Source organism: Carica papaya, chromosome 3, assembly GCF_054855325.1.
Source record: "Carica papaya isolate Zhongbai chromosome 3, ASM5485532v1, whole genome shotgun sequence".
Taxonomy (NCBI): Eukaryota; Viridiplantae; Streptophyta; class Magnoliopsida; order Brassicales; family Caricaceae; genus Carica; species Carica papaya.
In genome coordinates this window covers 878,335-900,346 of record NC_142311.1, presented here as the reverse complement: position 1 = coordinate 900,346, position 22,012 = coordinate 878,335, and the positions used below count along the sequence as shown (strand labels likewise).

The 22,012-nt window shown below is 32.2% G+C and overlaps 3 protein-coding genes across 3 annotated transcripts; 1 reads left to right on the top strand and 2 right to left on the bottom strand.

Moving 5' to 3' along the window:
* Positions 1-1,019, bottom strand: NF-YB4 (nuclear factor Y, subunit B4). Its single transcript, XM_022043190.2, has one exon. It carries the CDS (start codon positions 693-695, stop codon positions 291-293), a length of 405 nt encoding a protein of 134 aa, XP_021898882.1. The 5' UTR covers positions 696-1,019; the 3' UTR covers positions 1-290.
* Positions 1,020-4,740: 3,721 nt separating this feature from the next.
* LOC110815464 (S-adenosyl-L-methionine-dependent methyltransferase) lies at positions 4,741-7,110 on the bottom strand. Its single transcript, XM_088214852.1, is given in 3 exon segments — positions 4,741-4,985; positions 4,988-6,269; positions 7,006-7,110. Coding segments are annotated over 2 exon segments (1,383 nt in total). The 5' UTR covers positions 6,219-6,269; positions 7,006-7,110; the 3' UTR covers positions 4,741-4,833.
* A 3,935-nt stretch (positions 7,111-11,045) lies between these two features.
* Positions 11,046-17,052, top strand: LOC110815423 (uncharacterized). The gene is made up of 5 exons (XM_022043219.2): positions 11,046-11,241; positions 11,396-11,445; positions 12,837-13,673; positions 14,439-16,539; positions 16,647-17,052. The coding sequence occupies exons 2-4, from the start codon at positions 11,440-11,442 to the stop codon at positions 16,455-16,457; spliced, it is 2,862 nt and encodes a 953-aa protein (XP_021898911.1). The 5' UTR covers positions 11,046-11,241; positions 11,396-11,439; the 3' UTR covers positions 16,458-16,539; positions 16,647-17,052.
* The last annotated feature ends 4,960 nt before the right edge of the window (positions 17,053-22,012 follow it).

The window sequence follows — 22,012 nt, the reverse complement described above, 5'->3', positions numbered from 1 at the left end:
AAGCATAATCAATAAGGAAACCGATCAAGAAGGAATAGTGCAACCCAATGGGTGGGCTGGAAATATACCTTAGCGTCTGATCACAAACCGAATTTTCTTACAACAGAAACGAATCTTTTACAACTGTTTACTCTTTTCTCCTATGGCCACTTCTCATCTCTATATCAGCATCATCAGCTTCCATACCAGTATACATACATACATACTTATATATCTTGTTCTTCACTTGAAACTGTAGAAAACTACTGTTGAGGGGGTTGTGTAAGAGAAGATTATTACCAGCCTTCTCTTTAACTGAACTCTATTGGAGCTGTATTACTGTCAATTTGCTGACTACTTGGTTGACCACTCCTGTTTGATTCTTCATCCTTGTCTTGAGCATTAGCAGGTTTGTTTTGGTTAGCTTTCTGTCTTTCAGCTTCCCTGTATTTATGCAAATACCTTATTATAGCCTCAGCATACTCATCAAACCCTAAAGCACTGAAAGCCCAACAGATGTCATCTCCATTCACCGTCTTTCGATTCTCCTTGTGACACTTGTCAGATGCCTCAGCTGTCACAAAACTTATAAACTCTGTTGCACATTCTTGCATTGTTTGTTTGGCTTCTTTGGAAATCTTGGCACTTGGTGGAAGGACTTGCTTCATTAGTCGACCTACATTAGCAATTGGCAGCAATTTATCTTCATCAACCATTTCTAGTGTCAGAATCAATTTTTCTTTTCTTGCAAACCTGCAACCTCCCTTTCTATTATAGATGCGCGTCTACATGTTCATATATGCGCATACATGCATGTGTATGTTTTTGATCATGTAAACGCAACATGTCATGTGACAAGATATGAGTACCATATATCCTGGTATTAATATGATTTTTGGTCATCGAATGGTGCGCTCAGTTTTAAAAGGATAACCATAATTTTATTTTAAAAAATACTTTATTTAGATTAAACTGCGTGATAAAATTAAGAAGTCAATTTTTATTATATCGTGATATATAAAATATAAATGAAATCTTGAAATGCTATCAGTTTCTTGTCTTATTTATATTAGCATCCTGTCCATGATTTTTCGAATAAAACTTTTATAAATATAGAAATTATTGACTTAGAATATTACTTCAATCTAGTCAACCATAGGCTTTATATACATACATATATGTATATAGAATGTAGAAATGAAATTGCTTGTAGTATTTAAACTAAGAATTATCATAGTATTGCTTTTGTTAACAATTTCTAGATGAAATAGTGTCAGTTATATCACACATCCCTGGCCAAAGTTTTGAGTAACTCTAGCAAATCAACTTTCAAGTTAAAGTGAAAAAAGGCCTAAATTTCTTCATAAAATATGATCTGATGAGATTTGCAAGTTGTCAAGCAAATTTTATATATATATATATATATTAAAGAATGTGTTATAATAATATTTTAAAACGTCTAGTTTGTATATGGTCCCCCCATTTCCCACTAATGCAGTACTCTGTAATATTCTATAAAATCTTAACTTTTCTTTCCCCTTGCAATGGATTAATTTTAAGTATATTATATATATGCATATATATTCTTTGTGCTGATCAAAAGAGTGGGAGATATTTTTGCACGTTTTCTTGGTTATTAACAAGAACATTACATAACCAAAGCTACCTAGAAAAGAAGTGCTGATTAGATGTGTGAATGTGTGTATATATTACAATAGTGTTTGATTACCTCATACTTAGGTTGTTTGTAGGTTTGTTACTCGATTTGGCTACAAAAGCATTTCCTTTATGAACTTAAATTGTATAGGTTAATTAGGTCTTAGCCGCCCTTTTAGTCTTAACCTTATATTAATGAAGAAGCTTAAATGATCTGGGCTAGCTAGTTTATTAAGTATCTATTTGATGTATATGACATGTGGGTAGTAGTTGTTTGCTTTTTGAAGGCTAAATTCCTACAGATACTCACATAATAATATGCTGCAAACTACTTCTTTGCAACATATGTTACTTCATATCTACTTTTGTTATAGATAATAAGCAACTAAACTGCAAAGATTGAGCTGTAATTGAAAAACACAAGATTTGAGTTGCAATAAACTCAAATTATGGAAAGTGGTTGTGCTAGCTCCAATATGCATATATATATATATATATATCTTTCAACTCTTTTATTGAGAAGTACATCATATATGTTTCAGCTCCTGTTCTTCTCTCATATATTTTTTTTTCTATGAACATAATATTGTGGCCTGGCCTACTTTGGATGAAAATGAACCTTTTTAGGTCAAGTAACCTAATCATGATCAGACCGTTAGGCCAATAATCAAGGATTATGGTGGAAATTGAAAATTAGTTTTGCAAGAATAATTTGTGGTTGGAATGTGACTGCTAAAGTCAATTTGATTTAGTTAATCAAATTCTTAATGGCTCTACTAATCCTGAAAAGTTTTGGTACAAGCTCTGAATGGTCTTTTTTTTTTTTTTTTCTCTCTATTTGAGTGATCAAATCTTATTCTAGTACAGAGAAGATAGTTAACAATATTTGGATTTAAAAGAAGAAATATATGATTTCTTTTACTTATGACTAGCTTGGCCTGTTGTATTATTAGATGGGGAGATTAACCTAACTAATTTAGGACAGGTCTGAACCTTTCCACAGAATTCATATGGATACATACATTATCTGCTCAGCTTTGATTACTTTCAGGAGGATCATTTTTGTATGTACTTAAAATTCAGATGCCATATATTATATCCATTTAAACATTAATTTGGTGCAAAATCATTTTTGATTTCTCAGGTACAACATGCTATCTTGATTTTCTGATTTAGAAATTTAATTTTTAATTACCTGTAAGATAAGAATTGAATTCTTTTCATTAAAAAATTCAGTGGTAGTAACTCAAATACAGTGCTATGAAAATGAAGCAGGTTATTCTCTTTTCCTTGAGATGCGGCATCAAAGTCATCCATAACTCTCCTTTTAAGTTTTGTTTTGCTATTCATCTCTTCGGAAAGAAGTTTTGCGTTACTAATCAAGTTCAGGTCAAGAGGTAAATAAAACTATACAGAATTTGTTTCTTAATCTTATCCAAGTTGGTATAGGACAAATTACAGTTATATATCTTGTAATTTCTGTTTCATGCTCAGTACATCTGTGCCTGCATATATTGTTTAGACAATATGATATAGTTTTATGCGATTATATACTATGATATAATCTTTTTACAAATAGAACTAAGATGGTACTCCAACTCTGCTAAGAGAATGCTATGTCATTTGGCCTTGCATGCTGTTTGTATACAGTGTTTCCTTCTTGAATTTAGTTAGTTGATTTCTATTCTATGGAGCATACTAGTTGATCAAATTATGCTCTCTAGACTGTAAAGCAATGGCCATTATTAATTAAACCCACGAAACTAATATTAATTGTAAAAGCAGCTTTGAGCTTTTACATGTCCTAAAACACTGCATTTTCAGATTATTTTCAGGGTTTTTGTTTATATGCTTGTAATAATGCTGGCTTATCAAGCAACTTCCCTTGCAAATATACCTTAAAATTTTATGCAAAGTTGAATTGAAGGGTTTTTTCTTTGTCTTTATGCTTAGGGTTTTTGAACTTTATTAGGGTTCGCATACACATATTATATGTATATGTAGTTCCACTAAGTATTAAATTAATGTATTAAACAGATGGATTTGGGGCTCCACATCCATATATAGTAATGGTGGGGAAACCCTAGAGAGTAACAGTACTTGGAAGTCTTTTGAGAAAACTTGAGAGGGAGAATAACGTGCATCTTTTCTTGTTGGCCTACCCTTTTGGAATGCCACACAACTCAACTTTGTGAAGGATCTCTTTTCCCTAATTATCTCTCACTTTACTCAAATGGGCATCTAATCCAGTTTAAAATAAGATATGTTATAAGCAAAATAATCTCTCTTGTCCTTTTGTATCCATATGTATATGTATACTTCTCATCTTAATTTTATTTTTTCATCCTGCAAGAGCTTATATATATATATATATATACCCTTGTAATCTAACTTGCTTCTTTTTGTTGGCTAAAGTGCAAGTGAGATACTGAACTTGCTTTTGAGCAATATTCCTGTTATAAGGTTTTCTTGGTAGTCCAAAATTAGTGATAGCAACAGGGTATTTTGAAATGTAAGTACTTCAAAAAGCTTCTTATTTGCATTTACAAGTACATGCTTATTATCACAAACATGTATAATATGTGTCTATATATATATATACATACATGTCTATATATACATATGAGCTGAAATCTAGTGTGTTGATAAAATTCAAACTGAATGTTCTACAAAGAGAACACACTCCTATGATCTAGAGCCCAATTTATGGTGTTCAATGAGACGAAACGGTGCGTTTGATCTAAAGCCCAAGTAATATTCTCTCGGCCCATTTCTTAAAGTAGTATCCCAAACAAAACAAAACTATATAACCTGGAAGCATCTTGGAATTTTAGGTTTCAATTTCCTGCGTGAATATATCTATATATATATATAATTTTTATTTCGTATTTTATCCATAAATTCCAAAAAAGTTTATTAACAACAAAAGATAAATTTTTTTTTAAAAAAAATAGTAAATTTAAAAGAATTTCAAACGTTGTATTTAGTATTTTTCAAAAATAAATTTATCTATTTCTTAATTATTTCACAAATTTTATGAATCAATGTATGATATATATATATATATATGTATATATATATATATCTCACGTACCATATGGATCTTCTGTCTTCCATGCAAGAGAATTTACTCTTTGGAAATTACAACATCATCAAATTTATATAACACAATGACATTATTCAGATTACAATTGTAAATCATATTGCTCTGTGAGGTTTCTCCATTAGTGCAGAAAAATAGACCTCATCCTTTGATTTAGGAGCAATAACCCACTTGTGTTTCTTGTACCTGAATTGTTGAAACATATACATATAATCATCAGTATCCTTTCTTTTACAAAAGAATCGATCCACAGTAATCCTCCAGGTCTCAACACACGATCCCAATCATATAATATGAAATCGAGTAGCAGTAAATCAATCCATCCGTCTAAAAGCCCCGACGTGTGGATCAAGTCTATTGTGTTATCAAAGAATGGAAGTCTTTGATTCAGTGTCCAGTATAGAGGAATTAGGCCTCTAAGAGCAATAGTTTCACTAAAAGGAGCACCTAAATTCAGAGCTGTTGTGATAATTGTCACATTATTTTCTCTCATTCTTGCAGCAAAAGTTCCTGTACTGATGCTAAAATCTAAGCCAATCCTAATTTCCCCATCAAGCTTGATTGACAAAACATCAGAGATCAAGAAATCAACAGGTAGTGAACTATTAGTCACCCACTTCAGCTTTTCCTTCTCCATCTCAAAACATTCAGGGCACTCCGAAAACCCTCGATTCATGTTCTTGCTTGACAAGCAAGCAAAGTTCCTACACCGATAATTGCTCCATCTCACGTTCTTATCATCTGGTAATCTCCACATAGACTCATTGATTGGATACGGCTTCTGAAATACCTTTGATGCTCTTGTTAAGCATCGTCTTCTAGGTAACGGATCACACCCATTAATCATTAGTTTCTGTGCTAGATTCCAATCATCTTTGCAAAAAGATCCAATGTCATAATCCATGTATTCTTCCAATTCTTTCTTCAGCAGGACACAAGCATGGCCTATATTGTTATATATTCTATCTGTCCCATATAAGTTGACCTGTTTTAATCTGTTCTCTTTCGAGGTAATGTACTTCCTAATCTCTTCTACTACGAAAGTATTAATCAAAGGCTCTTCTTTCATTGTTGAGTTTCTAATTCCTTCAGGTTTTGGCAGCATTATTTGCTTGAGAGACATATGAGCACTGTCAAGAGGCCTAATCACTTCCTCTTCCAAGAATTTCTTGGCCAAAATTTCTTTCATCTTGTTCTTCTCCATTTCTTGAACTGTTTTTTCAAGTTTTCCTTGCAATGCTTCCATCTTGTTTATCACTTCTCCAACTCGATCATTCAACGATTTCAGATCGAAACCCGTGTAGACATCCTTGATGCCGTAAAAATGATGGCAAATATCTTCATTTTTAAGGAAAAAACCAGCAGAGTAGAACTTGAATAGACTGGATATACTTACAATTATGACAAGGGTTCCTAGCATCATCTGCAACCAACCCATTATCCTTGCCAATTTGCACTTGGGAAGCCATAACCTCCCCATCTTCAATCATTCACAATCCCAGAAACCCTCTTCTGTTCTTGACTCTTTAACCTAATCAGAGTTTTAATAATAGGAAAAAGTGATCAAAATGAGCTAATTTCTGGACTGTGTTTGGTTGCCAAGAATAAGAGGAGGAATATTAAATGCATAAAATATGAAATACCTACTTCATGGAAAGCAGCTGGATTTCTAAACACCGACTAAACAAAAAGCAAAGCTAGCAGTCAAAATTTTCATTTTTCTCAACCCTCCATTTTATCAGCAACCAAACAGATAAACCAAAGCTGATATCTAAACAGCCTAACAAAAAAATCCAACCAAAGGGAAGATTCATTACCAATATTAACACAAACCCAGATAGGAAACAGCAAGAATATCCTTGAAGGCAAAGCTGAATTCTTGTTCCATCGTCCAATCACCTGATCCTGATAAGATGCATTACAACTTTCTCTCTTTTTCTCACAGAAAAACTTGAAATGGCTAAGAACTTGAGGACTGAAATTTTGTTTAACACTCTAGTTTTCATTCTTGGTGAGATCTGAATCTCGTTTTGAACAGTTTACAGAGGAGCAACAGAGCTGGAAAGTCGTAAAGGTTAAGGATTTAACGTCAGGAGTGCAGAATTCATTAATTAATTTTTGATGGGTTGTTTTGCTTGTCAATCAAGAGGGTGTTTTTGAAAAATAATTAAGAAAGCACGAATCTCATGAAAAGAAAAAAAAAATTAATGAAGATTACGAAAATAATATAATAAAAATCTGATTGTTGAAGATGGAGTATAGCTTACTGTGTTAGTATTTATATGGACTGGATCGTTGACTATGAAGATGGCTGAGCTCAACTGTGGTCGCGGCAAATCCAGGCGACAGTTTTGGCCGGTTTCTTTTGTGCAAGTTCTAAATATTTCTCTGATATATATATATTTAAAAAAGGGAAGTTAAAGCAGCAATTAAAAGAATAATATATTTTGTACTTGCAAAAAGATTATAAAATAGATTTTTTTAATAATAAAATGAATTATTCTCACTGTTTATTCATTTTATTTTAATATTTAAATAAAAAATATAATAATATATTTTTTAAATTTTTACAATTTTAAATTATTCATGTAAAGATCCGGATCTTAAAAGGTGATAAAATTATAAATTAAATGCGGAAGCGAAAGAATAGAGTTTAGGGTTTGCAATCTTTACACAATAATTTAGAATGCCCAATAAGATTATCGGAATGTTCATTCTAAAAGAACATAGGAAAATAAAAAAAAAAAAATAAATAAATAATTAAACATTTTAGGATGACTTTCACTATCTTTTGAAAGGAATCCGGGTGATGAACTTATTTACAACCTTCTTGTTGATCGGGATCTGGATCTTGATACTTTTGATATGAAATAGTAAATGAAATGGTGATCTACACTAACCCAGTAAGAATATAACATTACTCACCGATACAAAAACTGAAGGTTGGTAAAAATCATAAAAACAAACAATGGAGCTATTGATTTAAGTAAATTTATTTATCATAAGAAAAATTATTTATTACATATATTCACTGTTGCGAGATTTGTAAAATCGATTTATGAAGACAATAACTCAAATGACAATCTAATATCATATTCAAGTGAGTAAAAATAATAATTTTTCCTTTTTATTTGCCTACTGGTATCATTGGGAATCCATAGGGATGTCCAACTACGCGTGAATCAATATCCAATATTGTCAACTAACCAACTGTCCCTATACTCCGTCCGGTATGAGCGCCAAAAATACTATCCCTCAATACCATGTCCGATATGAGAGTGAATCGAGTCGTCCCCATATTCCGTCCGTTATGAGCGCAAAAAATATCATTCATCGTTACCCCGTCCAGTATGAGACAATATTTACGGTAGGGTTTTCTATATATCCAGTCCGTTCACCATCGCTCAAGATATCCAGTAAGGCTACCATTCATTAATTCACATGACCAAATAATTTTTCGTTTGCATATTAATTTTTAATTTTACAAATCAACTATAAATCATACAAGACAAACAATATATATATATATTAAAGAAGTACAATTGAATCATTTAACCATTCCAATATATCATTATGTATTTAAATGTGTAAATTTAACAATCAGTTAATCAAGACAAATAAATAACTAACCAGTTCCGTCTCTATTAGTAACATATAATTATTTTCAAAATTTTCTAAATTATACAAAATACCATATTATCGATTATTAAGCTTCAATTCCATAGCAGAGAATAAAATAAAAGATTCTTATCCGAATCGATATTCGAAATATTGAATTTTCTACTACGCCTACTGGCGGTCCTCGAGTTTCTTAAATTTTTCAGTGGAGATTAAAACACGCTTTACGTACCTAAAAATACCCAAAAAATCTAAAATTGATGTTAAAAATTTTTTTCCAACCAATTTCGGAGTTCCGGCATGGCAGCACCACCGTACTCCAGCGGTGGTTTGCCTAGCCTGACCATTTTCGGCCTGTTTTATATCAATCTCTGCAAGAAAACACGTTAGGGGGCATCGGTTGGCCGAAAAAAGTAAAAAAATAAAAATCTATCGGTGGTGAGATTTTTCAGTGGGTGACTCCATCGGCTCACCTTCGTAGTTTGATGTTTTTATTCGGTCAATCTGTAGAAAACAAAGCGATGAACACAACGATAGAAAAATCGCACAAAGCGGAAAACATGAAGGGGTTCATCGGAGGAGGTTGCGAGTTTTGCTCGCAACGGCGCTGCCGGACTTTATCCGCAGTTTTCAGCTCATCTGTCATTTATTTTGCTCCGATTTAGTCATGGGGGTGCTCGGAATTAAATTTCGAGCATATAAGAGAATTTTTATATTTTTTTGGTAGTCAAAAGTGGCTCCGGCATAGCGGCGGGCGGTGGTTAGCCCCCTTTTCCAGCAACTGGTTCTTCTTCTCCAGCGAGAGGCTGGCGACTAGGATTTGGGTTCAGTGTGATGCGAAATATTTATACTCGTCTCATGTTAATCTGAGTCGTTCATCACGTTTGATCTTGACCGTCCAATTGCATTTAAAGAAGAAATAAATCTGAACCGTTCAATCGCATTTAGAGAATTAACGAATCTAAACTGTTTATCACATTTGATCGCGATCGTCTGATCGCGCTTGAAGAGAGAACGGATCCAGACCGTCCATGAGCGCGGGAACGCTTCTAGGTCGTCCGATTGCGAGCACGAGAATCACCAGCGTGGCCTCCCGTGTGGTATCGAGTCAGTGTGCCTTGACACACGGCGCGCTCCGGTTTGTCGAGACTACTGACTGGGCAGTCATACGTAACAAAATTTTTCTTAATTGCGTTCTGACCCACAGTTTTCGATTCTTCTTTCAAAAATACTATCCGAATCCAAATTTTCACTTTTTTTTTTCAAAATTATTTTCAATTTCATAATTAACTTATTTTTTTTATAATTACACATTAAATTAAAATTTATTAATTTCAAAATTAAATTTTTATACATTTTTTTAATATTAAAATTAATACCGGACTATAATTTCGGGATCAGGTATTACAAATTAATTAATAAAAATAATAAAATAACTCGTATGACCAAATAATTAATATGTTAATATTTTACCCTTCAGATCAATTAATCACATAATTTTATATCCAACTATTTAATAATTTTTTACTTAAATTTTACTCTTTTTGGCTCTTTTTCTATTTTAAAATTTTATTTTTATTTACTTTAATTACCGCCTTTCGTTTAGAACTAAAATGTGTATTAATTAAATATTTTGTCCAATTTAACCCGATTCAATCAACGAGATTAAAAAACATATTTAACTATGTTCGGTAAAGCGAGCATGTTGAACTGAAAAAAATAAAAAAAAAATAAATTTATTCAGCTCGAACTTAGTTTATCCGACCATAAATAGAACCCTAATTTAGCTCAATTTAATTTAAAAATTAAAAACTTATAGTTAATTATAAAAATAATAAGTAATAAAATAATAATCATTAACAAAACTATAAAAAAAATAATACTATGAAGCCCATGGGCTGACCCAAACCTGATCTGTTTAGCCCAGGCCCAAACCTTGCCTGGTTAATTTAATTTGTAATATTTGTTATAAATTATGAATTTAATGATACAAATTAAGTTTTAATTTGTATAATATAATGTTTTTAGTTACAAAAAAAATAAAAAATTTAAATTTGAGTCTTGATATATATTTTATATAAAAAATTAATTTAATTTAACTCCATTCAAATTCTTTATTTAGAAAAAAAAAATCCACATAACGAAAAAATTGTAATAAAAACTCGATACTTATAAATTTTAGAATTGGTACGAGTTCGAATACTATAAATTATTAATAACAACCGATAACATATATATATATATTTTTAAAAAAATCTTTTTTAAATTCTAAAATTTAATGGTTTACGTAATATTAAATTAATATTTAAATTTATTAAAAATTTATATATTTTATTAATTATATAACATATGCTTATAAATAATAACATATGTATTGTAAGTATCGGGACTTCTAGTTTATGGAAAGTACATTCAACTTATATATATATATATATATATATATTTTTGACTGTCAATAAAAATGGTTTATTTAAACCGGGTTTTAATTAAATATCTATATATATTACATTTATTTATTTTATATTATGAATATTTCAAATCACATATATAATAAAAGAAAATTATACAAAAAAAAAAAAAAGGAAGAAGAGAATTGCCGAGTGAATTTCATTGCCCGGATCCCGTTGACGTTATTTATATATATATATATATAAATATATATATATATATATATTTGGTTCTTGAAATATTTTCTCATGTTCGAGTCGCTCCTCTTACTTGTCCCTCGCTTAAAAAGGATTCGTCCAAACGCACGCATCAAATTTTCTCCTTCCCCTGTGGCCCTCTCCGTACAAAGCTCTTCGCTTTCTTCTCTCACTGCTCTGTCCATCCCCCGCGAATTCACTCTACCATCCGCCATGAAACTCCTGCTCTCCTGAACCAAGGTCTCTTCTCCCTCTCTCTACATCTCTTTCTACTTTCTTTTCCTGTATATATGTATATGTTCTTTACTTCTTGTTTTCTAGATGTAGTTTTTTCCCCTGTAGAGATTGATAATAGTTGTCAATCAACGCGTAACATGAATACCCATTTGTCCAGGTCTTTTATTTCACGTTGGGTCTTCACGTTCTCAAGTTTTTTTCATGGAGGTTAGTCTGTTGTCTGCCCTTTTTATTCTTCCGCCATTTTTCTCTCTGCATACTCTTTGACGCTAATGTAGTATCTTTATACGCTGGTTTGCTGTTTTCATGACTGTTTTGTGCTTATACATGAGTTAATTGTTTAGACGATCGCAAAGAATTTTACATGTAAACTGTGGGTGACCGATGTTTGGTGTGGCAGTCACGAGTTCTTGCTGTGATTATGCGTAGCTCTTGTTCAATCTTTATATCAGTGTATAGTTATTTTGGTTTCTTTCAAATGTTGTTACTGGTTCATGTTGGGTTTTTCTCTGTGTTCTTGTTTCTGGGCATGTTCAATTTGTCTTGGTGGTAAAATTTTGTGTGGGAATGGATCTGGAGTGGTGATCCTGTTGCAGGTTGGTACCCTAAGACTGCCATTTTATCTGTCTTTCTTTCTGGTTCTCTTGCTGCTTTACTTCCATAAATTTGATAATGGGATTTTTCTCGGTGACCAGCAGTTGCAGAGTTGTTATTAATGTTCATGTTTATTGATTTAGCAAGTGGGTTTGGATGGGAGGAGAGATTGGGATTTCTCTTTCTAGCTTGGATAAGTAATGGATTTTGGTGCAGCAATTGGGTTTGTGGATTTTATCTTGTTCAAGAATGCTTTTGTTTTGTGCCAACATTGGACTGAATCTTCCTGCACCCCACCTAATTGACATGGAAAGATTGATTATTTTCCTTTTCTTTTATTCTCATTTATGATTCTGTAAATGAAAAGACACTCTTGTGACTTTTCTTTTATTGCTTCAGTGCTGTGGAATTTCCTTCCACTTGTTCGTTTGATGTGATTAATCAGGAAATTAAAGTAATGGGAATTACACTGGATCTTTGGCAGAAGATTTCTCAAGATATAGCTCGGTCTGCTTGGAGTATCATGTATATTATGTTTCTTGGCATTGTAGCATTACAGCCTCCATGTGCTTCTGCACTTATATATTTCATGTCTTTTTCTTAACATTTCTAGGATTAATTGGAAGGCAAGTATGGAGAAACTGGAATTATCACAGAACTCTTATCACATCTTAGACTTGGTTTTGCAACTTATTCTTTGTCTAATCATACATTGTATAATTATATGAGTAGTTTTTTTTTTTTTTTTTTTTTTTTTACACACAAATTATAAGAATAGAATTCTCTGTCACCTACATGTATAGTCTTTCTGTTCACATCTTGTTTTCAGATTTTTGTGGTTTGTAAAGTCCAACTTACTCTATATTCTGTGAATTTGTGCTTTAGCTAATAATGTGCCTCTGGATAAAGTATATTTCCAATAGTGACTTTCTTTTTCTTTCTTGCTCTATCTTTAATGTAATTACTGATCTATGTTCTTGTTTCAATATTTATTGTTTGAGCAGTTGGAACCAGTTTCAAGTAATGGTGACGTTGCCAATCTCATCGGAGAAGCAACTTTGGAGCCGTCACTTTCTCCAGATTCTCCTGATATAAGTTATGTATGTGGAGATCCACAGGCTGATCCTCGAGTTGGGGATGAGTACCAGGCAGAAATTCCTCCCATGATACCAGAAGCTGAGCACCGTCATCTTTTAGCAAATCCTGCTGAGTCAGAAATCTCACTTGATGCTTCTCATTTGTTTCTAGTGGGTTTACCTGTCAGAGTGATGTGGGTAAATGATAAATTGAAAAAGGAAATAAATGAGGGTTGGAAACCTCTCGATAATCAAGATGATACCATTGACATAAATGAATCTCTCAAGTCTATGAAAAACAAAAGGAGTCATACTTGTGCAAAGAAAAAGGTTTCGAAACTAAAAGTTGAGCAGTTGGGTGCTGAATTGAACAACAAAAACGAATCAAAACCAGCATCTGTGGCATCAAGAATCAATCCATGTCAGACAGGCCAAACAAAGAACTACAGACCACTTCCTGGATCATTAAGTGACCCTTGGAGCAATGCTGAAGTGGATAGCTTTCTTCTTGGTTTATATGTGTTTGGGAAGAATTTTATCCAAATAAAGAATTTAATCGTGGATAAGGACATGGGAGAAATATTATCTTTTTATTATGGAGAGTTTTATAAGTCTGATAAATACCAGAGGTGGTCAAATTGCCGGAAGACAAGAAATAGAAAATGTGTATACGGACGGAAAATTTTTACTGGGTGGAGGCAACAAGAGTTAATATCTCGTTTGCTTCCTCATGTCCCTGAGCAACTTCAAAATGGTTTTGTGGAGGTAAGAGGTCATAGTTCACAGAGTTGTGGTCAGTAGTGTTTCCTTTTTAGATGTGGATAAATGCTTCTTTGCCTTGGCTTTCTGTCTGTGGTAGTGCTACAACTGTAATTGCTTTAGAAATCGAAAATATTTGTAAAATACTAAAGAGTTTGTTTCAAATTTTATTTCTAACTAGTTCAACAAAAGTCTTAGATGAAGATAATGCTTTGAGTTGTCTAGGATAGTATTCCCTGACTTAAAAAAATTATGCTTTTTGTTAAGCAATGAGCATAAAGTTTGATGTGAAAGTGGAAGGTAGAAACTTGGAAATGAGTAGGAAGTAGAAGTCAAGAGGATTGAAGGAATACATAGCTTATTATTTATCCTGAAGCTCATCTTTTGAAACTTATCTTGTTCAGTAGCAGGAGGATTCATCACTTGCTTTGAGCTTAAGGTACTGCACTGAATCTTTATCATATCTTCGATGAAACTTGTCCAAACAAATGTTTCAGTTATGATAGGAAAAGAATGCTGGTGCGATTTGTTGAGTACTAGCCACCTAAATTCTATTAGTGTCCAAATTTTAGGGACTTGACTCTTCTCCACATGCCTCTTCTTGAAGTTGAAATGAGGGAGACATTTATGTGAAATGTCTATGTTCCTTTTGGACGTTTCCTGATAATGGATCTGTACAGGTCTTGCATGATCGGTTGTCAAATAAATTTTTAATTTGTTTAGCAGAGAATTTGATATCCTTTAATTACTTTGTTCTTATTCTGTTAACAGGCCTCAAAGTCACTTTCTGAGGGAAGTCTTTCACTAGAAGATTACATCTACTTCTTAAAGCTCCTTGTTAGTGTTCCTATTTTAGTTGAAGCTGTAGCTATTGGTAAGGGGAAGGAAGATCTAACAAGCCTTGCCATGGAGCCTCCAAAGACCAAACAAGTGCTTTGTTCAGAAATACCCACTGGCAAAGCTTGTTCTTCTCTCACGCCAAGTGACATAATCAAGTTTTTGACAGGAGGCTTCAGGTTGAGCAAAGCCCGATGTAATGATATTTTCTGGGAAGCTGTTTGGCCTCGTTTGCTGGCAAGAGGTTGGCACTCTGAACAACCTAAAGATCAGGCTCATGTTAGTTCCAATCATTATCTGGTTTTTCTTATGCCTGGAGTTAAGAAGTTTTCTAGAAGGAAACTTGTCAAAGGAGACCACTACTTTGACTCCATTAGTGATATTTTGAGGAAGGTGGCATCTGAACCGGAGCTTCTTGAGCTTGAAGCTGAAGAATTTAGACTCAGCAGTTGCAATGAGGTTGATGGGTGGGCTTCAGAAACACTGTCAGAACCAGATGATCCATCTGATCATAGAACTAGTTGTTACCTTAAGCCCCGGGTCTCTAATTGCACTTCAGACCTCATGAAGGTTACCATTGTCGATTCCAGTTTAGTCAGTGGAGGAAAATCATCGAAGGTGACAGAACTTAGATATGTACCACTTGATTTCATGACTACTACTGAACCAACCCAACTAGAAAACAAAGGGTGCTTCTTTGTGGATTCACTGGATAAATCTGTGGTAGATGATTGCGCTATACCATTAAATGGTAAGAAGTGTAGAACTGATTCTGACCACGGCAAAGGTAAAATTGATAATCCAGATAGAACGAAGTTTACTGTTGTAGACACCAGTTTAAACCATGGAGGGAAGTCATCTAGGATGAGAGAACTGAGATATTCTCCAATTGAGTCTAGACCTGCGAAACGTTTCTTGGGAGAAAACAAACGGAACTCTGACTATTTGCTGGATGTTGGTGCAACAGTGAATATGCCTCTGAATGGTGACAAAAATGACAGTATTTTCAACCTTGGTGAGGGTGTAGTTGATACTGATTATTCAAAAGACATGGCACTTGACTTGGAATCCAGAAATAATACATTATGGAGTGAGGACCAAAATGCCAATTCATTGGATGAGGACCAGGCAAATAGAGCTATAAAGCGCCAGTTTAGCCGCAGAACAAAAGCTTCTCAGTCAATTAATTCAGCTCCTTCCATAAAACGAAGGAGATTGACTGCATGTGTTAAGTCGGAGATGAGCCATACAGTTGAAACTTTCCCAGTCAACCCTGAGTTGAAACAGGCCAGAAGGACCTCCTGCACTTCGAACACACCAAATACAAGAAATGATTATCGTGTGGATATTTCTCAAGTGAATATGTCGGCAACTCTGTCTCAATCTGATGGCAATGCAGAAGAAAAAGGCAGTGGAATCGTATACAGTGGTGACTCTTTTGGCATGGAGATGCCTAATGATAGCAATGAGAAACATCAGCCCCATCCATCAATTGATTTGAACCTAAACCACATTCCAGTAGACTCCGGAAATATTCATCCAGTAGAGGTGGACGCAAATGGTAATCAGTGCACAAATTCAAATGCAGTCTGCTCATCTTTGACGGGAAACAAGGTTGATCCAGAGGCAATGAAGACCTCTAGTAACAATAATGGCGCTATAGAACAGCAGCCTAATACAAACTGTAGGAGGCAAAGCACAAGAAACCGTCCATCAACCACTAGAGTGTTGGAAGCTCTTGAAAGTGGATTCTACATGGAGAGGAAGCAAAAGAGCACAGAAGTGAAGAAACGAGCAGCTCCTTTCTCAAATCCTTCTCGCAGGGCTCGCACCAAACTCCAACCCCATACTAATGCTGGCACTAGGAGTGTGGATGGAAATGTAGGAAACCGACCAGATGAAGCTGTTAATGTCCAGGAAGACGAAGTTGGTGAGCCTCTTAATAAAATTTAAGAGAATCGGCTCAGCCAAGAATCATCACCATCACCATCACCATCATCATGAAGCTTACTTTTCAATAATGACTCATACTATGGTGAGTTGCCGATTAATTTCTTGGCCCTTAATTATACAAAACACTAGTTTAAAACTCCAAACTAAGACTTTGCTTTATAATGTTGATGTACTTGTTATTCATAGCAGATCCAGAGTACAAAATTCTCAGTCGTTGTAAATGGTAGCTGAATATGAAGTTGATGGTGATTGGAAAATCATGGAAGCATTGGAAAATTGTTTCGTATAGCGTAGATTCATATACAGGAAGTAGAGAAGTCTGGCAGGTTATCATAATTTTCGTGGTGCCAATAACCGGATACAGTTTTTCGTTTGTTTAGATACCAAATATGGTTGTTGATTCCCAATCTTTTTCATGAACTCTATGGAATTTGTTCCAGCTGATTGAGCTGAACTTTTGTAATTAAGCAGTGTCCATATGATCAAATCGTATACAAAACTTTGTCAGGTAAGTTTTGGTTTCTTGTTGGGATACTTTCTGATATATATAGCTTATTTTCTTCTCCTCTCAATCTTGAGAGTAGAGAATTTCTCATTGTTGATCTTTAGGGTTTTTATATGGGTTTTTATTCCTTACAAAAGAAATTGAATATGTGGGTCTGGTTGTATGTGTATGAAACTGAATCATTGTTGTCTTGAAAGAATTTGCCTTTACAAATCATACAAGATGATTATTACACCGACCATGGAGTACTTTTTTTTTTCTATAATTTTATTTTCTCTATCATAATTCTTCTCTTGTTCAAATTTCACTCTTCTCTTTTTGTCTCCATCCCATCTAATTCATGACAAGACATATATATAATTTCATTTCCTTCTCTTTTTCAATAGTTACTGATATGAATGTGCTGTGTGCATACACACATACATATATATATATATATATATATATCGGCAGCAATTATATAAACCAAAATCACTGTATTAAATTTGACTTAGAACTCAAAAACCCATTTTTAAGGGTGATATATAATAATTAATCATCACTCTTCTTGTTAAATCACAATCAAGAACTTTGTTGTGGAATTCCACCACTGGAATCCACACCATAATCTTCTTAATATACAAGTAATTAAAAAGGGTTTGCATTTTTAATTGACTAAGTTAACTCTCTCTCTCTCTCTCTATATATATATATATATACATATATACACATATATATTCAAATTTATTAACAGAAAAAACCCACAAAAAGTATATGTGTGTGTATATATATATATATATATATATATATATATATAGGGTAAGTCTTTTTTTACCCAGAAAGAAATTAATTACTCAAGAAATGATGTAAAGAAATTAAGATAACACACATGCAATAATTAGTATTTAATCAAATGAAATAAAGGTAAAATTTAAGTGGATGGTGGTTATAATGAAGAGCTTTTTGTTGCTTTGTTTTGAAAAGCTCATTGATTTACTGTTTTCCTGAGTTGTGTTCATGATTATTGATTTCTCTTTTTTTTTTTTTAATGATTAGTATAATTAAATTTAATTAAGGGAGTTAATTATAATGTTAATCAAGCTTAATTAATTTAATTTAATTTTTTTTCTTCCCTTAAATCAAATTTATTTATTATATTTGGATCACATTAAAATCAGACAAGAGAATCTAGAGATCTGCTGCAAAGTGGCTTTTTTCATTGTGGAAAAAGGTAACCCTAATTTTCATTTCTAAATTTGAATTTTATAAAAAAAAAAAGAAAAAATTTACAAAATGGGTATATATTAAATTTATTATTATAATTTTTGCTAATAAATTTACAATATTATATTAGTATGTAATATTACAAAAAAAAAAATTAATTTCTTTTCGTTGAATATTAAGAATTTTAATATAAGGTAAAATTAAATAATAATAATAATAATAATATTAAGTAGGCTCACAGCCCAAGAAAATATTTCTCAGTATTCATAGCTTAATAATTATTTCATTTGATGTAATAATTTCTCCTAACCCACAACTTTCCATGACTAATGATGAATTGCTCTTATAAAATCTAATTACATTACATAATTTTTTTTTTAATAGCAATAAATTGGCTTCTTAGACTTAATTAAAATTTAAGTGTAATTTAATTATTAAATTAAGAGACAATAAAAGGTCATTAATTACAATTAGTGGAGGGAAACAAGAATTTAATTAATATTGTAAGATGTTATTGTCTACATGGAAAATTGTTGGTAGTTGAAATAATGTTTTGAAGTTAAGAAATCTCATGATAACCCATTAGAAAATTATAAATATATAAATAAAAAAAACCCATTAATTGTTTAGTAAATTATTTATTATTTACAAAGATTTAAAAAAAAAAATCAAAATTACATACATATATATATATATATATATGCTCTCTTAATCACACAAATTAACGAACTTGATTGATTGACATGCTTAATCAAGTTTAAATTTAATTTTGATGTTAATTGCGTGATCTAAGGGACTAATTATATATATGTTCGTGTGGGTATTAATTATATTAACGTTATTAACAATCCTTAATTTTATAAAATTACGTGTTTAAATTTAATTATCGATATCTAATTATTGAAATTAATATTATTAGTTATTAATAAAAGTAAATTTAATTTAAGCGGATCTGATTTGTTTATAAATATTATATTATTAAATTTATTACTTTATAAATATATTATAGATTTACGATAATTTATTAATAATAATAATATATTAATATTTGATTTGACTCTTTTTATTAGAAAAGTAATAATGATTTTTCATAAATTTTAATTTTAATTTTAATACACACGACTTGTTTTTTTTTTTTAATTAGATAGAAATTATAATATTCAAAAACCGATCCGACGAATTTGACTTTAAAAAAAATGTTTATAATAACCGAAAGTTATAAGACTAAAGTATAAAATTATTGAGACATATTTTAATTTACTATGGTTTATTTAATTATAATTTAAATTGAAAAAAAATACCCAATTTTTAATATATATATATATATATACATAAATCAACATTTAATTGTTAATTAGAATTAATTAATTAAATTAATTAATTAACATTTGAAAGAAACAACACATGTGCATGCATCTTTTCATCATCCAATGTCGTGACAGCAACAGGGCAACCTACATGCACAGTGGAATATGGCATTTCAAATTATTTCTTTCATTTCTAAATTAAGAAAACCAACAAATATATACACACACATATAGATACAAGACATTATTCTACACTTGTACCCGTTATTTACACACACACCCACACACACACACACACACACACACACGTATATATGTATATATATATGTAAGTAGAGGACTATATGAATCTATAACCTTTGATCAAGAATTACGGAATCACCCACCAACCCACACACACACACACACACACATGTAAGTATAGGACGATATGAATCTATAACCTTTGATCAAGAATTACGGAATCACCCATCCACACACACACACACACACGTATATATATATATATATATATATGTAAGTAGAGGACGATATGAATCTATAACCTTTGATCAAGAATTACGGAATCACCCACACACCCACCCACACCCACACACATATATATGTAAGTATAGGACGATATGAATCTATAACCTTTGATCAAGAATTACGGAATCACCCACCCACACCCACACACACACACACACATATATATATGTAAGTATAGAACGATATGAATCTATAACCTTTGATCAAGAATTACGGAATCACCCACCCACACCCACACCCACACACACACACACACACACACACATATATATATATATATTGTAAAAGGCGACCTGTCAAGTGAACAGCTTGCAGCCAAAAAGCTGATTGATTTTATATGAAATGTTCCTGTCCAAAACGAGCCTGTCCAAATTTAGGAATTTGAATTTATGAAAAAGAAGATCTTCTAGGCGGTCGTTCCTTAAAAATTTTCAAAAGAGTGTTAATTATGTTAACAATTAACATATATACATACACTTAATATATATATATATATATGCAAGTTACAAAAAATATATATTACCCACGATTATAATTTCATATTAAGATTATATCTACATAAATACGCCGCACGTGCACAAGGCTAATTGAAGGAAGCTGGCCAGTAAGTTGTCTGCATATCGATACATGCACGTATATGGTATTTATATACGTATGTATATCATATATATATATATAATATATGTGTGATACATACGCACACAAGCACACACGCATATGCATACCAGCCGTAGATCACATGATTCCAGTTCTTACACACATATATAACCATGCAAATGTCCTGTCACCAATGCATATCTACGTACGTTACAAGTATTTACATGCAACATGTGCGTATATACCGTAATTTTTTTCAAAAACAAAACTCATATTTCATTATACGTATATATACATTTACACTAATTATAATATAGTAAATATAATTTTTAAATAAAAAATACATATACACTAATTCTATAAATAAAAAAAATAAGACGAGAGACCCGGTCTGATATGATTTAAATAGTTATATTATATTAATTTTTTTATTTTAAACTTAGAAAAATTAAATAAAATTCTAACTACGTACTTTGACTTATAATTTACGAGAGGTATATAATAATTAATTATATTAATATTCAATGTAATTATGTGTAAAAATATTATAATAATTAATTATATTAAAATATTAAAACTGTTATTTGGAAATTGTAATTAAAAAAAAAAAGAATTTGCAGGCCAAATAAATAAATAAATAATTATTTTTATTCAATGATATTGTGAGGTCCCTCTCACCCTCTTCTTTTTTAAATTTATCATGAAAAATAAAATAAAATAAATTGAATTAAAAATTAAAATCCCACGGTCACCCTTGACAAGTCATCATCCATCATCATTTCCACTTCAATGACCTTTTTACCCCTGGCCTTGCACCCAAAATATCGAAAATGCCCCTGGGCAGACCCATGCCGGTAGCCAATCTGGCGACGAGTTGCTCCCCTAGGCGCGCGCACGTGAATAAGGGGTGGGGATTTTCGTGTTCTTGTCGGGTCCTTTTCGAGAACGATTCGATCTGTTGGCCGCCCGTGATCCGTGAGGCTATTTTAGTAATTTAAGCGGTCGAGGCGGCTGACTCGACCGATGGCATTTTGGTAAATTCGAGAAATTTAGAGTGGCATTTTGGGAAAAGAAGGGTGGCCTTTATGAATATATTCCCAGATGCGGACAAATACCGGAACTGTACGAGCTTTTGTCAGCTTGTAATACCCAAAAAAAAGTTTTCGTCAGTGGGAACACGTTAGAGGTGAATTTCCGATAATACCCTTCCGAATTAGTTTATTATTTATTTATTTATTTATTTATTTGAATTATTTTATTAATAACTAAGAAAAAAATTACCTCGCTACTGTAAAAAATATACACACAGTAATGTTTTTTGGTTTCACTATTTGGAGAAGAATGGTAGATTATTTGTACGAATAATTTGGAAGATATAATCGGATGACATATATATATATATATTTATAATACAG